The sequence below is a fragment of the Cyanistes caeruleus genome, chromosome 11, assembly GCF_971803275.1.
Source record: "Cyanistes caeruleus chromosome 11, bCyaCae1.hap1.1, whole genome shotgun sequence".
Lineage (NCBI taxonomy): Eukaryota > Metazoa > Chordata > Aves > Passeriformes > Paridae > Cyanistes > Cyanistes caeruleus.
This window is the reverse complement of record NC_141711.1, coordinates 13,986,344-14,009,740: the sequence shown is the minus strand read 5'-3', so window position 1 is coordinate 14,009,740 and position 23,397 is coordinate 13,986,344. Positions and strand designations below refer to the sequence as shown.

Genomic DNA, 23,397 nt, shown 5'->3' with positions numbered 1-23,397 from the left:
TGAAGAGTTTCAACTTCCTTCACTCCTGCTGTCTGCACTGCCATTCAGCATGTCCTGCCTGAGACCAGGGCTCTGCTGGGCCCCACCTCCCCGTTGGTTCCCCAGGACCTGGAACATCTCATTCCACTTCAGCATCACCCAGCACATTGGGTACTGCCCCCTTGCCTTTGGTTTTAAACGGCTGGAGGCAATGCAGAGGAGGGACTCTAAACATGCAGGTATTACCCCACAACACCAAACCCCTCAGAGAAAAGAAGAGCTCAAACCCCAGAAGGTTTTTTAAGCTGGTATTTTTATTAGACCTCTCTACATAAAGCACCTTTGCCTGCCTTAACCTCTCCGAACGCAGCTCTTCCGTTACACAGCGCGAGACGCTTCCAGCTACTCCGCGTTCCTGGATTTGGACACGGCTGCCCTCACCGCCTGCATGATGGCATCCTTGTCAATGCCAAACATCCTCAGCAGCTCGGCTGGCTTCCCGCTGCGGGGCACGTGGGACACAGCCAGGCGAGTGACGGTGACACCGGGCTCGCCCATGACAGCGGCACATACGGCTTCGCCAATGCCACCTGTGGAGAGAGGGCAGGCACGGCACTGATGGAGCGCCCAGGCAGGAGCATCCTGCTGTGTGTGTGTCTGAGCAAAGGGGCCTGCAGCTTACAGCCTCCGTTCCCAGCCTCAGGAAAACACCAGTCACACATGTCTGAGTGGGCTAACTGTGAAATGAAAACCCTGTCCTGTATCAAAGGCATTCTGAGGACAAGCAGGCTGCCATTTCTGAAGTACTCAGCCATCAGCAACAGGACATACCTGCCTCTCACGGGCACAGGGCTGTCAGCAAGCTCTCACCACCTCGGCATCAGCCACCAGGAACCAGGTTTAAAAATACACTTTGGTTGAGGAGCATTTACAAGTGTACTTAAGGCGCTGAAATTCCAACCAATCTCAGCAGCACTTCAGAGCTCCATCTTTTCACAGTGCCTGTACGTGCTGCTGGGCACCTCTCTGCGTTATGTAATGTATTCACAACCTTTGCTCAGAGCTCAGCTCTGACTCACTATCGGTCACAGGGACAAAGGATGCAACGGGAACTGCATGGAGGCAGGAGAGACACTGGGAGCAGAACTACTAGGGAAGGAAACAGGACTTTTATCAAAAGCATGTGCTGTGAGACCTGGTAGAAGAGGCACCTTAGTGCTACCCTTCAGCCAGAGTGTATCCAGGATCACAGGGCTGCTGGCATGGTGGGATCTAACCAAACAGCCTGCAGCCAGAGGCACCTCTGTGGATGCAGCTGGTGAGATCAGTGTGATGGGGCCTGCAATGCACTCGGGGTTCTAATGCACAGACACCTGTGCTGCACCACACAGCACCGTGCCAGCACAAAACCCCTGGTCAGCACCTCACAGTTAAGACTCTCTGTCATGCAAACCTGCAGTAAAATAGTTGTCCAGAGCTGAACACTAAGCTAGAAAATTATGAGGTTCAGTGATCGATCTCCACCCACAGACTGGGACAAAAGCATGGTGTATCCAGCACTTAGAGTAGAACCAGCTACCTTCAGGTACCTGGCAAGAGTGATGCTCACCTTTAATTAGGATAATATTCTCATAACTCTATCTACTAATTTCTGTCAGTAGATATCTATGATGGTGGAGAAGGAAAAGGGAGGAATTTATCCTAGAATAACTGTGGAAAAACTGTAGAAACTGCCCAAGATATCTGATTTCAAGCAACCTGGAGCTGGAGCCAAGCTTTTGGACACATGGAATACTTAAGCCTACACAGCAATGGTCTCTCTTGCAATTTTACACCTGCTGTACAGCCTTTCAGACTGAGCAGAACCCCTGCAGCACAGCAGGAATTTACAATTTCACGGGGCACTAATGAATCCAGGCTTCATTTGGACCAAGGGCACGCAAGGCCAAGTTAATCTGAAAGGCAGCCCCGATCACCCCTTACATCTTGGGAACCTTTCAACCCTCAGTGTCACTTTATAATCCTAACAGCACAAAAAAAAAAAAAGCTGAAATCTTTCTTTTGCTTTAACAGGATGACAGCATCAGGTCCCCTACACCTCTGTCAGGCAAGACGCTGGGAGCTTCCAGCCTCTGAGGGCTGTGACCTCCCAGACCCTGCTCACCTTCATGGTAATGATCCTCAACAGTGATGATTCTGCCCTTGGTTGCTCTTGCATTTTCAAGTATTGTCTTCTTATCCAGGGGCTTTATAGTGAAGGGATCAATCACACGGATGTAGATTTTTTCTGCATAAATAAATGAAAATTATTTGCAACAATGAATTGCAACAGGCAATGGCTGTGACCATTAAGAGAACTGCCCACATGAACTCCCTGTACCAATGGCTTATCTACCACAGAACCCAGCCAACCCTAATTTTTATATGTATTTTTTCTCCACGCACCTTGTGGAATAGTGATATCCATTTATTCACAGACATGATGGGGGAGGCTTGGATGAGTGGCTCAAGGTTACCAGGAGTACCCATCAGCAAAACAGTCATCTAACTGGCTTTCCCCAGGTAAGAGAGAATCCAGTCACCAGGAAATCCTCCTTACTCAGACTGTCAATTGTAATATTTTTTTCCCAGAGCTTTATTTTACCTTTATTGTCAAGCCAAGTGCAATTTCCACCTGATTCTTTGATGTGTAGGCACATCTGAATTCTTTCTTTACTGCAGGCTGCCACCTCTCAGGTGTATCTGTCTGAGCTGTCCAACCAGGGCACCTTTAAGGTTGGTTGGCACCAAACCCAGATCTGCCCTGCCCTCATAAGGCAGGCCCAGATGGCTCATTAAAGCAGCACACAAATGGCAATTGTTTATAAAGAATAGCAATTATGTGAGGTTCTCTCTAGTCCTGGCTGGTTGAACACTGGGCCAACTCCTTCCTACACATGAAGGGCCCCTATTGTCAGTTTTGTGACTGAAGGCTCTTTAGTGGCCAATACATTTTGGGTATTAGACCCTTTCTCTGCACTACGGGATTATCTCTCCAGAGGTGATTATTCAGACTTCAAGATCAGCAGCGCATTGTAAAGCACTATAAATGGAGAAAAATAACAGTGGTTCTGAGAATACAACTTTCAAAATGTCCTAAGCCTGGTGACTCAAGGGCATGACAAAGTGTCAGTCCACCCAGATGCTGCACACAAAGCTCCCCATAAGCCACAGGCAGCATTACTGTATTATCTCCTGCTATTTGTAATCTCTTCCTCAGCAGAGGCCCAATTTACAGATGGGTTTTTGATGGTTTCTTTCTCTTATTTCATTGAAGGATTACCATTGCTATGAGATGTCAGTGACTTGAGAACTGACAGATTTGTGCCCCTCCCAGGCCAGCTCAGAGCTGCTGCATTCAAAGGAACCCAGGTCAGCAGTGAGCCCAGTCCAGGGCCAGGTGCCCACGGGCACACACAGGTGACCCAGCCAGACCAGGTGCCACTCCTGCTTCTCACACACTGTCCCCAAGCCTCTGCCCACAGGGCACTATCGCAGATCAGCAATTCTAAGGAGATCTCGATGTGATCTGTTGTCAATTTTCTTGGCTACTCATGCTGCTAAGCCAACTCCTCCACGAGGGAAGACTGGCAGCTGCATGCAGTGTTGTGCTGTATCAGCTAACAAGTGCCTGACTAGCTGTCTGAGCAGTGTAATTAATGTTTACCAGTACAAAGGGTGAGCAGTTAGGCTGACTGGTATTGATTTTTTTTCTGTTACATGACAAAAAGGAAAAAAGCCCCACCTTTTCTCAGCTGCTCTGCTGCAGCCAGTGCTTCATGCAGAGTGACTCCTGCTCCAATCACAGTCACTTGGTCATCCTTACTCTTCAAAATCACCTGCAAGAAAATATGTCCATGTGTTTGTAACACAATCTTACTGGGGTTCTTTTTACATTTCTAGAGATTTTAATGAAAAGATCAAATCTTTGCAATAGGTTGGAGGGAAAAGGGCTTTTACAAAAGGAACATTGCATATTTTTTCTATTTATCTGTGCAGTATTTACCTTTGCCTGTCCAATATGGAAATCCTCATTGTTGTTGTAAATGACAGGGTTTTCAGGACGACTGGTTCTGATGAAACAAATACCCTGTTTCCGAGGTAAACATGTTAGAAGTTAGGAAAACAGAGATGTGTTGACATTCTAGTTGATAAATCCTATAAAATACAGCAAAACTACTTTTTCTACTTATGTTCACCCTCCTATGTTGCCTCTGGTTCTTATAAGTAAACTCTGCCCCACCAATTCCCATTAGTCCTTTGTGGCAGCTGATTGCTTCAAACAGTACAAAACACTTCACCTCCTCTTAAAGCACACTGAAAACTTAAAATTTCCTTTCTGATTCCAAGATACTTATTTCTCTTTGGTTCTCTTTTGGTTCTCTTGTGGAAATGGAGAATCCTACTTGAGTTAATTACTCTTGGAACCTTACCAGACATGTGCAACTTTTACTCTCAGTTTTAAATTAGAGAAGAATGCTGGGTTGAAAAAAAGGAAAAAAAGGCTTTCCATCAGTTTAAGTTCAGATGCCTTTCCAGAAGAAGTAGCAAACTTGTACTTTAATCTCTTCTTCCCACTCCTTTCCCCATCTTCCATATTTTTTTCCATAAACCACTCATCACATTTGTTACACACAATATTTCCATACTCCTTTACTGAAAACCTGTAGTAACAAGATTGAATTTTTTTTTTCAGATAATTTGCTCCCTTCTCAAGAAAAACTTATGGCAGCCAAGGAAAATACTGACCTAGGAGATGATCAAAATCCTCAATACAGAAATTTATCTTTCCATATCCAGCTTCAAGTTTGACCCCAGAGATAAGGTACTAGGACACTTTTAGGTTTGCTAAAGACTTAAGGGAATTATCCTTACTCTAATTCAATATAGATTCAAACTGCACTTTTGTAGTCATTTACATCTCCCCAAATCTGGCCCACAGCATTCCAGACTGTTCATTCTGCACGAGCCTGGACAGAATGTCTGCAACCTTTCCTTGGTAAGAAAACATCCCACTGCCCCGCTGGAGCCTCGGGAAGAATTTACGTGGGTTCAGACATGCAAGAAACATGCCAGAAGCAACAATAGTAGTACAAAAGACAGAATTATCCTCTGGCTCAGAAACACTGATGCAAACCTTGGTGTTGGCAGCTATTTCCACTGCTTTTTCAGTGGCTACAGCATCGCTGGGGTAAAACACAGTGGAGTTGGGAATAGCCCGGAACATGCACAGATCCTCCAGTCCCATCTGAGATGGCCCATCCTCACCTGAAAGAATGAAAGCAGGGTTACAAAAGAGCAAGTGCACAGTTTTGACAATCACTCAATATAGAAGTGAGGTTCAACGTAAACCAGGCAAAAAAGGAGAAAAGGATAAAATCAGGCACACACACGACATGCAAGTCTACCTGCTTGAGAAAAGAATCATCTTCTCCTTAAACTTGGAACCATCTAAACAGTAAATAAGGATAGAAAGAGACTAAAAAGAAAGAGAACTGGGATTAAAAAGAAAAAATAGGAAATAAAGTATAACAATAAAACAACACAAAAGGAATACAACCAAATAGGAGGGGTACAGATACAGAAAGAGGGTCACAAGATATCTGAACATCTTCAGATTTACATGTCCTGAGGCAAAATTTATACTTATCAATAGGTGTTCCTTCAGATTTAAACTGCTGGAAATGTGGAAGGAGAATTGCATATGTCCCATTAGAAATGGAGAGTGCAATTGGTACAACTACTCTCAAATTCTTAGGCTGATTTCAAGATTAAATGAAGGGTATGTATGTATTTTTTAATACCATAAAAAGGTCTTTTAAGGAGCAATAGGGCATCTATGTTGTTAATTCAACAACTCAAGCACCTCATGGCATAAACTGCAGATCTATGCAAATGAGTCGTTGGCCAGGACACGTGCTGGGTGCCATGATTTTCCATGGTTAAAGAAACAACCACCACAACACCCCCCGCCCCCAGTGACCTTATGTAACGGAGCTTTGGGAATGGCACTGCTCCAAACCAACCATGCACAGAGCTCTGAATCCACTCATGTCACAGCCTGCAGCAGCAGGGCAAAGAGCCTTCCCACATGCACCCGCTACCTGTTGTTCAAGAAGGACGAGTTCACGAGGAACGAGGAGAATATTTTCCTAAGAGCAGCACAAAATTCTGAAGAACTTTAAACACGTTAAAGAGATCAATCATTGAACTCTGCCACTGCACATTACCGATAGAGTAAGCACAGACCAGGAAGAGGAAGTATCTCAGCTTTCAATCATGACATGAAAAAACCCTCTCAACATCACGGTTTCTAAATGTGCACTCTGAATGAGAGAGATCCAGTGGGCATTTTCCTTTTCTAAAATGCACCCACAGAATGGAGACGAAGAAGGAAAATTAAATTATGAAGAATAAAATTATCAGGTGATAATTTTAATATCCTGAATCTGAATCTTATCCGAGATAGAGAGTTACTCATGCTTTTCCTGCTTTTGCTATGGAGGTGCCAAATACCCACCGACATTCAAAGCTCCTCAGTTCAATTCAGAGTAACTTTAGTAACTAGCACCAAGTTGAGTCTGGCCCCAAGTCTTTATGAAAATCCCAATTTATATGGTTTTGGAATACCACAGATCAAATGGAAGTATGATTCTCAATTACACCTGAAAAATCTATATTTATAGCTTAGTAACAGAAGTGCTTAATATGAACAGTAGCAAATGTCCAGGATATTCTATTTTTGACGTATGTATGCTATGATTTATTTTCATATATGTTCAGTTTGAAAAATACTTTTTTTCTATTATTCTCTTATGACCTTAAAACTTGTTTAATGTTTCAGTCCATCAGCAACTATTGGTCCAGGAGTGAACTTAGTACAAGTTCAGAGGTCATTGTGATAGCTATTTCTCATAAATTTAATGGGTTCAAATTTCAGTGCAGCAGAAGTCCAGGTCTACCTAGAACTGCATACATAAAAGTTCAATTTTCACCACAGATCCAGACTGGATTCTGAATTCCATGCAGATTTGGAATTCCATGCAGGCCCAAATTTCTAACAGGAAGTATGCTTCATTCATACCCTTTATTTAAAATTGAATTTTTTAAGTCCTAAAAGATTTCTCTGAATAATTTTCTTTATAACTCTTTGTATAAGTTGCAAAAGCTACAGTAACATCATATAAATCTTTATATAAAGTTGCAAAACTTTGGGTTGAAATACTTTTTTGAAAATCAAGTTGAGGCTTGAATGAGATTTGTACAACTTTATAAATCCAAGTCTGCACTTCACAGTCACAGCTCCCAGCAGAATATTTTGTGTGCTGAAAATTGAAACTTGGAAGTGTGGTTCTAGGAGACAATTCAGGTAACCCAAAGGAGTTTTATCTTCTTAAATCAGCAAAGACCAAACCTAATTGGCTTTTGCACCAACACCTTGCTTCCTAAAAGTCTGAATGTGGAAGGACTGATTTTAATAAGAGGCTTATAATAGAATCCCAGCCTTAATTACATACGAAAGCCATAATCTACATACACACTACATACAGACTGCTCCAGAGAACTATACTGCTACAAGTTAAGTTTGAGGTTTGGGATGAGATTAAATGTGTTTATGAAGCATTTTTAAGTCTTTACCAATATTACAGATCAAACTGACTGTTTTGTTTCAAACAAAAAAAACCCCAAAAAAATCCAACTTTCCTCCAAACCTTACTGCCAGCCAAAACTATTAAATCAACTGAAAAACTGAAGTATGCAGGGAGCCTTAATTTACTACCCCTGTCAGCTCTCCCTCTCTTTTGCTTTCCCTAGAAATACCTACTAGTTTTTCAAGCATGAATGTCTGCTTGCATTTTTCTTGGTGTGCAAGTCTGTTCCTGTTTTCATGGGTCATGTCTATGCATTTCAGATAAAAAATAAAATTCTCTTCCTCCTTCAAACCAAAATCAACCCCACTATGGTCTGACGTGTTCTGAACAGTTACGGTGGGGAGCCAGGACCAGAGAAGGCTCTGCTGGTGAGGGCCCTTACCCAGCTGGTCTGAGATATGCTGGCTCTGCTGCCTGGTTTCCAATGGCAAACCCTTTTCCCACACCTCTCAGGGGGATGGACTGCAGGATAGAGCCTGGGTGAGCAAAGCTGCTTCTGCTGTAAGATATCCTGGCTTTGGCTGGGATAGTTCATTTTTTTCTTAGCTGGCACAGTGGTGTGATTTGGAGTTAGGATGAGAATGCTGATAGCGTTGATAACACACCAATGTTTTGGTTGTTGCTGTGTGGTGTTATCCTAAATCAAAGAATTTCTGTGTCCTCATGCTCTGCCAGTGAGGAGATGGACAAAAAGCTGGGAGGGACAATGACCCAGACAGCTGACCCAAGCTGGCAACAGGGATATTCCATACTACAGAATGCCATGCTTGGCACATAAACTGGGGGGGAGCTGGCTACAGCTCAGGGACAGGCTGGGCATTGGTCAGTGGGTGTTGAGAAATTGTATTGTGCTTGTTTTTCAGAGTTTATTTTTATAATTCAAATTAGTAGTAGTATGTTTAACTTTGTTTCATTTATTAAACTGTCCTTAACTCACGTGCTTTTTTCTGATTCTCCGCCCAGTCCTGCAGGGACAGGGGGTGTGTGAGTGGTTGGGTGATACTTGGTGTCCAGCTGGGATTAAACCACCACAGATCAGGCTTGTGACCTCCTGAGGAACCTCAGCATACAAGAGTCCATGGGAGCTGACCAGATGTGTCCCAGAGTCCCGAGGGAATTGGCTGATGTGGCTGCCAAGACACTCCCCATGAAAAGTCACAGCAGTACCAGGTGGAGTCCCCAGTGACTCGAAAAAGGGAAACACTGTACCCAGTTTTAAAAAGGGGAAAAGAGAATCCTGGGAACTACCAACTACCACTCTGTGGCTGGGAAGATGCTGGAACAGATCCTCCTAGAAGCTGTACTGAGGCACATGGGGAGAGGGAGGTGATTCAAGACAGCCAAGGCTAAGTCCTGCCTGACTTTGAGCAACCTAGTCTAGTGGGAGATGTTGGAAGGAGATGACCTTTAGGATCCCTTCTCAAATCTTTCTATGATTCAGTTTTCTGAATTATGTAACAGCTTCACAGTTCCTATTTCATCAGTATGTAAGATGTTTTGGATTTTTTTAAATCACTGTATTAACAATTTCAGTAGTAAAAAATACTGTGATAAATTGAAGTTATTTCAAATGTGTGATCTCTAAAATGACTTTGAGATTGATGAACAAGAGCATCTGTGCAAGAACAGTGTCATTAGTTTCTCATTTAAGAGACTGGGAAACAAAGGTACAGTAAGCACATAACCATTCTCTCCACAGAAGACATCAGCTGAAAAGATGAAATGGAACCTAAACTCCCCAGTTTCAGTCCAATCCCTTTATCTCAATATTTACTTGTACAGTAGAAAAGCTTGTAGGGAAAAGTCCTATTTTCATCAGGCCAGAGAGGAAAAATAAGCTGATGACAGCTTGAAATTTTTCTCATTCTTTCTAAATACAATAAAAATGGATTTGCAAATACGACTTCCTCCTATCACTGCTGCCACTGTTACAGCACCCCAGCTATAGTGCAGCTTGCCTCTGCAGAGCAGGATCCATCTGGCTGCCAGACACTTATCCCTGAGTGGACAGGGACTGCTGCTGGGAAGCTGTGGGGACCCTTACCGATGGAAACCCCGCAGTGGGAGCCGCAGAGGTTGATGTTGCTGTCGGAGATGGCAGCCATGCGGATCTGGTCGAACGCCCGCGTGAAGAAGGTGGCAAAGGTGCTGGCAAAAGCAACGGTCCTGTCACGAGTGGCACAACCGACTGCAATGCTCACCTGAAAGGGGAAATATTGGACAAGAATAGTGAATTCCTCATTTAGTAATGGTTTCCAGGACATCATCTTGCCCTGAAAATTTAGCAAGAAGCTCTCAATGCAGATTAAAAGTCTCTGTTTAGTCCTGCTCCTAATTGCTGGTGTTTCCAGAAAGGAAAGGAGGAAACTCACCTTCCTGGTATCTATTCTCCTGCATCTCCTCTGCTCCATGCTTCACCTGCCAGCTGTTACTGTTGACTCTTACTGGCAGCTCCTTTTCTTTATCTGCTTAAAGCAGCCATTCAAAGATTTTTAAGACTTATCCCCCTCTTTCTTCTGGATCAAAGGCTTACATTCTCAGTCCAATGGACATGGTCTTGCCATCTCCAGCAGAGAAAAATCATCATTAGCAAGAGGGAATGGATTTACCTGTGTTATTTGGACTGGTATTTAAGTATGGTATAATGGCATAATGGTATAAAAAGGCCCTTCTTTAGCAAAATGGAAATTAGAACAAGGTTCCTAAATGGGTTTTTGCTACAATTACCTCACATTTATTTGAAAAGCAGGTATTAGACCCTACTCTAAGGGGACTCACACTGAGTGGTCATACTGATCAATGAACCCAAGGGAGCAGTTACCATATTCTGCTCAGCAATGTAGCACTCAATGTAGCGACTGGGATGCTCCTTCTTGAAGAGCTCTGAGAAGGTGGAGTTCTTTGTGTCGCCATCCAGAGCAATCACTCGATCGTTGGCGTGGCCCAGTTTTGCAAGTGCGACCCCATAAGCCTTGCGGGTGGCCCACTGCAAAAGGAAAGCACACCAGGGCTGCTGTAACTTGCTGCCTTCTAGAGGCTTTTTCTTCCCCCCCCATTTCACTATTTTCCAGTGATAGCAGTATTAAAAGTACATATGAGAAGGGTGACACACAGAAGAGTAAACAAACCCACAACCAAGCCTTAGAAAATCAAAAATTAGAAATTACATCTGTGCTGAAATTGGCAACTTGCCACCAATCCTGATAGGAAATGTTTAAAACCTTGCTTTCCAATCATGGATATTCACTGAACCTCATGGAGTTTCTTCAATTTCAAAGGCACACCAGCAGTGAAAAAGAAGGGAATACCTTTTCTCCCACTTTGTAAGTTGGTGGAGATGGCATCTTAATGTTTCTAATATTTACTATAGGTGCATCTTCTTCTGGAAGGGCTGGAGACAGCTTTTTCTTGTTTTGGATTCTGTCATCTATTTCCTGAATGACCTGTTCAGCCATATTTTTTGGAAGGGGCTTTCCATGCCAGCTTTCTTTATCTTCAACACCTGTGTATTTAAAATCACATTACAAGTAAGAAAAGTATAAAAACAATTTAGGTTTTTAGCTGCAGATTTTATCCAAATAAAGGTGCAGTGGAGTATGACAGTCCAATATTGTCTTCCAAGGAAGAAATTCCTTGAACAATTACAGTAGTATTCAACTACATTAAGACAGACATATTTAAACAAATAGGAGGAATTTTACATAATCAAATTACATATATTCAAAACTTGTGAAAAATCCAGCATCTTCTACTGAAATTATTTGTAAATTTGCACCTAACAGACCTAAGTGTGGCAGGAAGCAACCAGTAAATCAGTGTGAACATTTCCCATAAAATTTCAACAGTTCTATTTAAACAAACCTAAACAGTTCTACTTTTGAAACAGCAGTTAACCAAGGTGTCAAATTCAAACAAGATCTGATGTTTTACAGCTTTATTTTAATAGTTTCTGATGACTCTTACTGTGCACCCAGCACTAATCACCCAGCCAAATCACCTCTCTGGCTGATACACTGCTTTTCCCTCAGTCACTGCAAATAATGAACTTTGCTTGCTTACTCAATGAAAAGGAATGAAGATATTCACTGCTGTTATTAATATTGATCTGGTCAGAAAGGCAAGCTTGCAGAGTGCTGCTAAAAGCTGTGGCTAAAGGGAATCATGGCAACCTTTGACACACTGAGTGTGCATTTGCTCCATCCCATGGACAGAGCGCTCCACAGCTGGCACACCCCTCACTTGATAGGACCAAACCAATTTTGTCAGCAATAATGTTGCTGAGAGGTACAGAGGGTGAAAAACGTTCTTCATGCTGCTGCTCAGATGTGCAGGAACCTTTACTGCAGCACTAGGTACACATCATATCCATGTGTGTAAGCAGAGCAGTAACTGTTTGATTACCTGATATGCCTTTGCCTTTAAAGGTCTTTGCAATGATGGCTGTTGGCTGATGTTTGGCCTGGCCAAAGGCTTTGCAAAGCTCCTCCACACTGTGTCCATCCACGATGATGGCATGCCAGCTAAGAACAAAAACAGATCAGCTGTTTCTAAAGGGTTTTAGCATGTGACACTCTCTGGTAGTCAGCAATAACAATAACAAATACTAACTTCATTCCAGCGCAGTGTCTTTTTAAGAAACCCAAAGTATGCCAGAAACACTAACTAGCCTTTATTTGAGACCATAAAAAATAGCACAGCTGCTTTTGTATAATGCAAAATGAGTCACAGGGAGATCAACAGCTAGGAGCAAAATTCACAGCCCACAGATAACTAAGTTATCCTACATTTCTTCAGATATAATGGTCCTTTGTAATCACAAGAGGAAATCAAACATCTAGAAATAAGATGAAAACTGACAATAGACGTTGATTAAAAAACCCCAAAACACTCTGGCATAATTTAGTTTCTATTGTATCTGACAATTTTTTAGCATGGACTTTGCATCTGCATAGAAACATGAAACTAAATGAAAGCCAATACAGAAATAATTCTCTTACTTTCCGTGCTGTTTTTTTCTGATCTACTTGCTCTGATAGGATATATGGTCACAGTTATAAAATATGACTTTAATGTGTTGAAAACAGTTTTAAGATCCCTAGAAGATTTATCTGTGCAAGCAGTCCTTATTTTTCATTAAAACCAACAAGTTTGGCACTTTTAATATTCCTGCTGCAGCCATGAAGCCGACCAACATCAGGCATTATGAAAGACCATCTTCCTTGCTGATGGAATCCTTTAGAGCTGAAAGCTCATTTGAACAATTCTGAGAAGCAAATAAGACATACATTTTCAAATGAGAGATTACCCTGGACTTCTCCCACTCACATACCCAAAGGCCTCGCAGCGTTTCTGGTAGATTTCAACGTGATGCTGCAGAGGAGCAGGGTCACTTTGTCCAAGACGATTAATATCAAATATAGCAACAAGATTATCAAGCTTGTAAAAGCCAGCAAAGGCCATTGCCTCCCAAACAGAGCCTTCAGATAACTCTCCATCTCCAAGCAGACAGTACACTCGATAGCTAGAAGAAATTAAAAATGAAAATAAATTAGGTTTGATGTATAAACATTATTAAATCAAAACTCCTCCAATAATTCATAGTAAGAATTCACTTCATTTTTCTATCCCAAACTCAATTTCCATTGTTTAATGCATTCACCTCAGCTAAAGTTACGTAACCTTAGACAAATCAAATCAAATTAAAATAGTTCTGAGCTTTTACATGTTAGAAAAATCAGATGAGAAACACTACACTCCTTTCCAAACCCTTGTCTCAAAAAGTCAAGTCTCAAGCCTTCCACTGCAAGGCTTGACTGAACAGGCCCACTGAACACTGTCACTGTGACTCAGCAAGATCCTGAACAATGCAGGGACAGTTACCTCTGCTTCCTCCTTCCTCCCACATAGCCTCTGGAAGGACAACCAACAGGAATTAATTTCAGGAAACTCTAAATTGTGGATGAGCTCAGCTATGGATTAAAGCATGCTGCATAACAAATTCAGAGTTCAGGAAAAAATTAACCAACATGATATGACTTGTAGACTATTTTTCCAGCCACTGAAGCCTTTTATTTAGGTAAAACTCAGTTAGCAGGAGTACTGCCTCATCTCTACCAAATTCAGCCACAGCACTTTTCTTTTAATACTACTCTTTTTCTGGGTGACAAAATTTGTGAAATTTATTACCCACTACAATTAAAAAAAGAATAGTAAATTAGCCTTCAAATATATAATTTTAAAACAAAATAATCAAGATGGCTGTCAGTGATTTTTTTTTTTACTCAACGTGAAGCTATAGCAGACTTTTGATCTGATTCTCACCTGCCTTCAGCTAAATGTGAACTCCTTGCACTTAGGCTGCTCTCCAGTGCTGCACTCAAGACCACCTTTTCCTTTTGTCATGTAAGCACTAGTTAGATTTTTTTCCACACGTAGCATCTGCTAAACTCAATTAAAATCAGCAAGTCATCTTTCACAAAAATGATTTCAAGCTAGTGAAGTGTAGGGCACATTAACTGGGCAGCCTATGCTCAGATGTACTAGAACTGTCAAATAAAATATATCAACCACATCAGGCTATTTTCCTCCTCATACAGATTTGCCTTTAGATATCTTCTTTTCTTGTGCACAAAACAAATGGCAGAAGCAGTCATTTATATCTCTGTGGAGTTGAATGCCTTCCTGATAACATTTTGGAGCCCTACTTTATGATTCAATTGTGCTATTATCTACCATAACAGTTCCTTATCCAACGTTCTCCATTATTTGTCATCTGACTTTGAACAGACATCTCCAGCTTGCATTTTCCTTCTAAATGGACACATCCAGTCTCAAAATGGATATCAGTTACTCTCTGGAAGTTAGAGGCTCCTCCAACAACTCCCTGTCTTCTCTGTTCAGGAACATCAGCTTGCAATGCTGTCAGGTTACAAAAGAAACACACATATGCACTAATTATTGCTAATCTTTAAACCCTTGGTAGTTTCACTGGCAACAGCTTTGTAATTATCTATCATTTAAAACTTGAATTTAAAATCAGGTTTAGGCATGGAGGATGGAATAAAGAAGAATCTGTCTATCTATCTATCTATCTATCTATCTATCTATCATATTCTAACAAAATTTTCCCATTAAATGCCTATAATCATGAAGTATGAAAATGGAATTACCTGGCTCTGTCAAAGAATTTGCCAGTGTATGCCATTCCACAAGCAGCACCAAGACCCTGCCCAAGGGATCCAGTAGCCACATCAGTGAAGGCTTGTCTCTGAGAATAAAAAGAAAACAATTACTTTACAGCTATGAAATAGAGGAAGTAATTTCCAGTGCTAGAAGATGGTTCTACATACATCAAAATGCAGCTTCTCAGCCATAACAATGTGCAAGTCCCTCTAAATCTTGCCTTGAACCCCTGATTTCCCTGCAGTGCAGGTTTCCTTCATGGTAACTGTCACAAGCTAACTGGGGTTTCTGAGAGGGAATGGAATTTCCCAGCCATGCTTTGGGTGGCAACAGTTAAGGATTCATGATTTTGTGTAAAAAAGGGAATCAATTGAAGCAACTGGCTGGGAGTGGAAAGACCAATGAGATGGCCAAACTAGGTGTAAACTCTTGAAATACCTCAAAGCTACTTAAAGGACAGGTAAAGCCTGGATGGAACTTTACCTAAACATTTATAAAATGGAAAATACTGCCATGCATGGCTGTAGGGGAACTTCACTACAACAATAAAGGCCATTTTTACATGCTCATTCAAATACAGTTCAAATTCAAATTCAGTTGTGAAGCCATAAATTCCATCATCCTTCTTAGAAGTCTTTATCTTTCCTGGTCAGCTGTCAGCCAAAATTGCAATGTGAAATACATACACTGGTTGTTTCACAGAAAACATACTTTCGTATCAAAGATTATGAGCACTCACTGGCACTGGGTGTCCTTCTAGGACAGAATCAATTTTCCTCAAGTTCAGTAATTCTGCTTCTTGTAGAAAGCCAGCCTCTGCCCAAACAGAATATAAAATTGGTGCTGCATGACCCTAGAGAGAAACAGAAATTGTAAACAAAATACAAGTTTCTCAATTCCCAACTATCAAGACAAAACTCTACAAAGCTGACAAACCCTGAAATTGGGTTCTTGTGCCCATTAGGAAGGCACAGAGCTATTAAACAGTTTTACAATGCACACATCCACACTGATGCTCGTTTCCAAGTTCCCCACACCCCTGCTTACAGCAGGATGAGCAGTGTTATCTCACTAGAAGTTCCTTCAACAAAAATGTATTCAAGGTTGAATGCAATGAGTGACAACAGGCAAAGTTTTAAGCTTTGTACACTCAGACCTTTGTGGAGTAGTCATCTTCTGGAGTCAAAAGAGCATGCAGACTTTTGAAGCCATTTAGCAAGAAGCCATTCTGGACAGAAATATTGATTAATTAGAGAGCTAAAGTAAACATGAGGAGGTGACTCTCTCAGTGCTTCACCACCTCAGCATCAGCTGCTTGCTGCTCACCCAATTCCCTCTTTCAGAGTGGCCACCAGAAATTGTCAAACAGTTACATCCAGCTCAAGGACATTCACCACAGGCTACACAGCACTACTGCGAGCCACCACTTGAGGAATTCTGACTCAAAGATGGAATGTACATCACTGGAGCACCTCATCTGCCATGTTTTACACCATCTGCCATGTTTTATGTTTTCTCAAGGCCCCCATACCTGCCTTTATGTCATATGAACAATATATTCCCGTGATTTGCAAGGGCACCATGTAAAAGGGAACAGAAACACTAACAGCCAGCACAGATTGGGGTTTAAGTGTTTTCTGACCCACACTGGCTTCAGAGGTAACAGTGGTTTTAATACTGTACTGGCACAGTGGGAATGCAAACTACAAACTACTCACTAACCTGCCTTGTTTCATGTAATGCTCCCTGAGAAGCTGGCAGGAATTAGTGCCCACTGTGACATGGCTGCAGGCAGAACAGCAGGGCTGCATTTAACGAGAGCAAAAAGCCAACTGCAACTGCCTCGTTAGGAAAATAAAACAGACCTTATTGCATCCTGATAGATTATATAGACAATATCATATTTATTATTTAACATTAGAACAACTTAATATAGTGGAGTTAAGACTTATCAGGACACATTACAAAGACCCTTTCAAAACTGTTTTTAAATTATGCTGCAACTTAATTCAGCCAGCTTTCTTTCTGAAGCTGACAAATTCCAGGCTCTCAAATATTTCCAGCAGACTTCTGTGTGGATGTAAGTGTATGCACACACAAGTCAAAGAAGACAAGTCAATTTAATATACAGACAGACAGCTCTTTGCTTACAGACTGCAACAGGACAGCAAACCAGTAATTATTTATTTACCTTTGAAAGAACAAACCGGTCGTTGCTGGCATTTCTGGGGTCTTGCACTTTGTACCTCATGGTATGGAAAAACAGCACAGACATAATCTCTGCTGCACTGCAACATGATGTAGGGTGGCTACAAGTCAAGAAGAGCCAAGATTACCACTTGTGTTACAGTTTGCTTAGGGCTGCATCTTTAAAATATCATTTTACCAGACCCCCACCTTCTCAGCGTTAAAATACACAAATCTGAAGTGTTTGATGAGCCACCCCTGTGCTGCTCCCCCAGTGCCAATCAGCTGTACTTTGAGACAAAGGGAGTCTCTGATCTGGTTGAAGTGGATCTTCAGTCTAGACCCTGCTGACAGCTCAAGGAGTTTTAGAGCTCTCCCTTCTCCATGCCAAGCACCACCACCTGAAGGGGTGGATGAAGCACAGGACAGTCAGACATGGGCAATGTCAGCCTGGGCCTGAAATCAGACTCCACTGATTTATCTGGTGGCAGAACTTCACACCATGCAGAGGGAACAAGGACAGCTTTCCACAGAACTGGAGCCACTCTCTGAGTGGAGAAATTAAAAGCATGGCATCAGGACTTGTTCAGGCTCTGATGCACATGCAGGATTTGGTAATGCAAGATTAACTTCTGCAGAGAGTTCTGGAACATTTATAATTGTATAACTTAGGAACCATTTCATTGTACCACATTAGAGCTGACAGAATAATAATTCTGATTTCTAAAGAGGACATTAAATAATGCAATTCTTGTTTTCATCTTCTACTGAAACTGGATATGGAAATTTACTGTCTCCAGTAAAAACCCAGATACACATTGTAAAATACTAAATTGCTTAATCTTTGGCTAAGAGGGGAACTAACATTTTCTACATTTACATCTTTATAAGTTTGAAATATTGTACAAATTGGTTTATCAAACATTTTCAAGTATCTGGTATAGTCTCTCCCATTGAACTGTCTGGGATAACAGCAGTGTGGATTCATACTTCAACAATAACTTGCCTTAAGAATACACAGGCCCATTTCACAGGCAACTGTGCCATAAAGTACCAACAAGTGAAGATAAAGTTATGTGAAGAGGTTATGCAAGTAGCAAATATGGAGTTATTCCATGACAAGGTATATATTTCATTCCAAGTGTAATAGAAGGGCACAGAATTATTTTTATTTATCTACATTACATTACTGCAATTTATGTAATGATCACTGTGGTTCTTCTGCACCTGGAAGGGGTGGCACCACTTGACCACTTGGGAGTACCAGCTTTGGCTTTTCACTTGCCATAAAGCTTAAAAGGGGAAAGGAGGCTCTTTAAGATCCTTTACTGAGTGTGGAAAATAGCATATTTCAGATTTTACTGGTGTAAACAGCATCATTCTTGGCATCAGTCATTGCTACTGAAGTACAGGAAAGTGGATGATGAGCAGTAAGAAGGTTGAAAATGCAGTTTCATTTCACTTTCTCTTCTACCAACATTTATTTTTCATCTTTAGCAGGATATTCTTAAAGTATCTGATCCTACTTGCAAAACAGGTCAAACTGACTATGAAAGTGTCACTTGTTTCCCACATGTACATTTACCATGCATGTTAGGATTAGACAACACTTTCACTAGAACTTTAATCAGAATATTTTCTTTTGATAGTAATAAACCTTCCCACCCAACATTCCCAACAGAACTGTAACAAGAGAATAAAATAAATAGAATAAAAACATGCAAAACACTAGCAAAATACAATGATGGTTAGTGTCCATCCCTTAGTAAGTACTCACACACAGGGAACCAAGAGAATTAGCTTTAAACCATGGTTCAAACATATTAGTAAATATTTATGTATTTGAGTTAATCAATAAGCCTTACATGCTTGTTTAAAGCTTTCATTCCTTTAATTTTATTAACTTTATACTTAACCATACTTCTATGAACTCCTGGTCTTGATTAAAAAAGTTTTAAACCACCTAAAATGGTAGCGTGTGGAAATAAAAAAAAAAAAAAAAAGTAGAAAAATTTAATAAATTACCTGAAAATAGAGAAAAAAATAATCTAGTTAAAACTACAGGGTAATTAAATTAATTTCTACTATCAGAAATAACAAAAAAAATCTTAACTTTGAAACACAGTCCTTCTGTAGGAAAGCAAAGTACACTACGACACCAAAATCCTGGATTCACACAAAGCAAGGGTAAAACGATTGCTCCAAGCTTGTTTTGTGGGGGTTTCTTACTGGATATTTGTTCCATCTACATGTGTCCACACATTTTAACTAGAAAGGACAGTGATGGAAAGCTAAAATGGAAGAGTCAAAACCAAAAAAATTTAAGAAAAAAAAAAAATCTTCAACAAGTGATCACACCACGTATTATGAAACTTAACTGCCTCTTAAGAAAGTCTTGCAACTTCCACTTTTAACAATGTATCCATCCTGCCCTCGGAAGCCAAGATGCTATTTCAAAACTGCAGAAATGTATCACCAGCGACAGCACAGACTCTCCCCGTTTCAATGGAAATGTGTGCATTACTTATCTAAAAGGAAAAACTCTTCCACGCCCCAAAGCGAGTATGTTCAATCTTTATAACTAACCTAGTCAAATTTTTTGCCCACGTAAGACATTTTGAACACTTTTTTTTTTTTTTTTTTTACAGTTCACTGAATTTTTCCACAGCAGCTGATGAAATACTTAGTGATGTGTTTGAGCAACTTGAGGATCAGACTGACTTAGCTCTTGTCCAGGCAAAGGCTGTACTTTCTTTAACAGAAGGTAAAACAAGTAAGGACTGCAAGAACTGGTGTGCCATATCTATCACACCACCACTTGTGTTGCAATGCATGCCACAGTTCACAGAAATTACTTCCTTGAAAGTAGTAGACAGGTCCTGTTTTCTCTGAAGTGCTTTTATTACAAGTATTTCCTTCAGTTGTTACAAGCTACACCTTTAACAAATACTTAATTTGTATTTGTATTTGTATTTCCTTAACGAAGTTGAAGCCATCATGACAATTCATTCTTTTAATTAAGTGTAAGCTTCTGTTTAAATTTGCATTCAAACATCTTTTCCCATGCTCAGTGCACAACAGCATAGCACACTGTTCTCAGTTTTTGGAAAACATATTCATAATGCACAGCTGCTTTGGAAATATACATTCTTTGCCCAACTCCTCAACAGACTGAATGCTGTGGCACGTTACTACACCATCATCTTAGCAATGAAAACTTATTAAGAAAATATATTACTTGTCAACACAATCTTCTCTCAAGAACCCATCTTTCATAATCTGTTTGTTATCAGGTTGTGTAATAATTTCAGACTACACAACTCCAGAGGCAGAATAAACCAAAGGGATTAATGAAATGCCTTTGTGCAAGAAGTACTCAGTATTTTAGCACACATAAAGCAGGGAATAAAAAGCTTGAGTAAAACTACTTTTACTGTTTCTTCATCAGTAGGGTGAGAATGATTTTACTGGTGGATTTCATGGACTGTGGAAGAGAAACAGAGGCTGTATTATGATCCTTATTCTTTAACAGCACATCAGACAAAACAGAGAAATAATTCTGTCTGTTGATAAAACAGCTGATACCACACATCCCTGTGGTCTGCTTAAAATACTTACTGGAAGCTGAACACAGAAGCCCAAGCTCTACAAAGCACAACTTTTCAATTTACACTTTTACACAGACCTGTGTAATGCCATACACTGCAGCTCTGAAACAAATCAAGAACTAAAAGGGGAATCGTTGTGTATCCCACACTTCTCTCTCCAGACTGGACCCAACAAGACACAGATTTGTAAAAAAGCACTGCTCTGACTTGCTGAGAGGTTTCCCGCGTCCACCACCCCATTTCACAGGAAGAACCACAGCAGCACTTTCATTTGCTGTCTCCAAACGAATGAGTAAAGTTCAGCTTCAGGAGCCATGTGAGGCAGCTCATGCCAGGCACAGGGTGGGGACTATAAGGCAATTCAAAGAAGCTTTATAATATTCTACACATCATCCTCCTTCACACAAACTTCAGCATCCAAGGGATTCCTTCAGATTTTTTTTTTAAACACTGCATCTAGTTTCAAAGAGGTCCAAAGGAGGAAATTGCAACAAGACAGGATATATGTAAAAAAGAAAAACCAAAAAAGCCCAGTACTTTATATTCAAGCATTCATATCTTTTTCAAGCAGAAAAAATGGCTTTAATTTTACATGACTAAAAGCGGATTGTTTGCAGAGATTTTTTTTTTCCATAGGTAAAGCACGATCAAAGAAAGGATAACCCTGGAATCTGCACACATCAGAGCCCACACTAAATCCTGTCCAGAGGCCTGAATAAACTGCCCATTGGAGACCGCGGGCATTGCACAGATAATCCCACTTGGGCTCACTTGAAATTCTGTGCAGAATTAGTTCCAACTGACGGGCACGCAATGAAAAAGAAGCCGCTTGCGCCTCGGGCACAAATTCTTTGGTTTCCAGTCCTGCACCAACTTAGCATTCCCAGCCTCTCTCCCAGTCACAACACCCGCCGGCAGCGGCGCCCGGCCCGGCCCGGGCTGTGCCCGCGGAGCCCCCGGCAGCCATTTCCACACGTGCCAGCCCCGCATCCATCAGCTGCGGGGGTGCGGGGCTGGCTGCGATCCGCCCTGCCCGCTCCCCACCCCGCGCTCCCGCGGCCGCACGGCCGGGCCCCGCACCCCGGAATGCGGGCAGGGAAGGCGGGAGCGGGGGCTCTGCCCCCGGGGCACCGCAGCGCCTCCGGGCAGCGGGGGCCCGGCCCGGCCCCTCCCGGCAGCGTGGCGAGGCCGGATGAAGCGCCGGGGTGCGGGAGCGCTGCTCCGGTGCTCGCCCGGGGCTCGGCGGCTGCACGCCCGCCTCCCTCACTCACCCGGAGCCGGCCGCGGTCGTGGCCTTGATGGAGCTGATGCGGAGCCTGTTGGCCGTGTCCTTCAGCGCCTGCAGCGTCTGCTGGTCGGGCTTGTGGTAATCCTCCATGTGGGCGACGCGGGAGGGCCGCGGCGGCTGCGGGTCTGGGGCGGCTGGAGCCGGGGCGAGGCTGGGCTGTCCGGGGGCTGCGGCGGCGCGGCTCTCCGGGGCCGAGCGCTGGGGCGGAGAGACGAGCGCGGGGGCGGGGAGAGGAGCGAGGGGGCGGAGAGAGGAGCGGCCGGCTCCCTCCATCCTCCCTCCCTGCCTGCCTGCCTGCCTCCCGCCCGCGGGCAGGGCCGGGCCGGGCCGGGCCCCCGGCAGCCCCGGCTCCTCCCGCGGAGCCATTTCCGCCGCGCTCTGAGGGCGAGCGAACCGCGCTTCCCGCTCGCCACCGCTCAGGGAATCCCAGCATCGACAGGGATGGAAGAGAGCTCTGAGATCTCCCAGTGCACCCGCCCTGCCGAGGCAGGGGCACCCGGAGCAGGCGGCACAGGATCGGGTGGGTTTGCAATGGCTGCAGAGAGAGAGACACCATGACCTGGAGTCCCGTTCCAGTGCTCTGCCCCTCTCAGCGCAAAGAAGTTCTCTCTCATGGCGAGGTGGAATCTCGTGTTGTTATAGGTTTGGCCATTGCTCCCGTCCTGTTCCTGGGCACCACCGAAAGGAGTCTGGCACCATCCTGTTGGCACCTGTCTTTGAGATGTTTATGTGCATTAATGAGATCCCCTTAGTCTTCTCCACAATAAACAGGCCCAGCTCCCACAGTCTGTCCTCATCAGAGATGCTCCAGATCCCTCATCTTTGTGGCCTCCACTGTACCTGTCCAGCGGAGCCTTGTCTTTCTTGTAGTGAGAAGCCCAGAACTGGATAGAGAACTCCAGATGTGCCTCACTAGGGCCGGGAGGGGCAGCTTCACCTCCCTCCACATGTTTGATTCAGCCCCTGCTCCATAAAGCTGTTGCTGAGGATCTCCAGCCAGGCCCGTTCCTGTCGCTAAAATGATGTTACAGTATCCCACAGCTTAACAGGAACCTGGTTCTTTCACGCAGGAGGAACAGTAGCAGACTTGCCTCATGTGGCTTCCTGTCAGGATATAATTCATAATTAATATATGTTAAAAATTTTGATGAACACAGAGACTTTTGCATAAAATATTAACTTCACCTGCCATCAATCAGCCAATACATTTTCTCTAGCAATTTTGAACACATTGACATTAACACTAGACTTAAATAGGGAACTAAAATACTTCATATTTATTCTAGAAAGCTCAAGCAGCACTAGAAGTCAAAATCTAGAAATAAACCAAAAAAGGTCAAATAGACAACAATGACAAAAAAGTAGTGGTGCTAGACTGAAGGTTGGAATTGACAATCTTAAAGGTGTCTTCCAACCTTGATGATTCTATGATTCTAAGATACCTCAGATCTTGCTCATTAAA

At 42.5% G+C, this 23,397-nt stretch overlaps 1 protein-coding gene and 1 long non-coding RNA gene across 2 annotated transcripts; one reads left to right on the top strand and one right to left on the bottom strand.

The window, feature by feature from the left end:
- Window positions 1-140: 140 nt before the first annotated feature.
- On the bottom strand, window positions 141-22,236 carry TKT (transketolase). The gene is made up of 14 exons (XM_086845274.1): window positions 21,919-22,236; window positions 17,044-17,161; window positions 15,592-15,705; window positions 14,840-14,937; window positions 13,000-13,191; window positions 12,072-12,190; window positions 10,979-11,172; window positions 10,492-10,656; window positions 9,715-9,871; window positions 5,156-5,286; window positions 4,025-4,108; window positions 3,764-3,857; window positions 2,144-2,266; window positions 141-569 (listed from the first exon to the last, which is right to left on the bottom strand). Exons 1-14 carry the CDS (start codon window positions 22,206-22,208, stop codon window positions 382-384), a joined length of 2,067 nt encoding a protein of 688 aa, XP_086701400.1. The 5' UTR covers window positions 22,209-22,236; the 3' UTR covers window positions 141-381.
- On the top strand, window positions 4,715-5,568 carry LOC147651016 (uncharacterized). The gene is made up of 2 exons (XR_015274794.1): window positions 4,715-4,843; window positions 4,961-5,568. It is a non-coding gene; the product is annotated as an uncharacterized LOC147651016 (long non-coding RNA).
- Window positions 22,237-23,397: the final 1,161 nt, after the last annotated feature.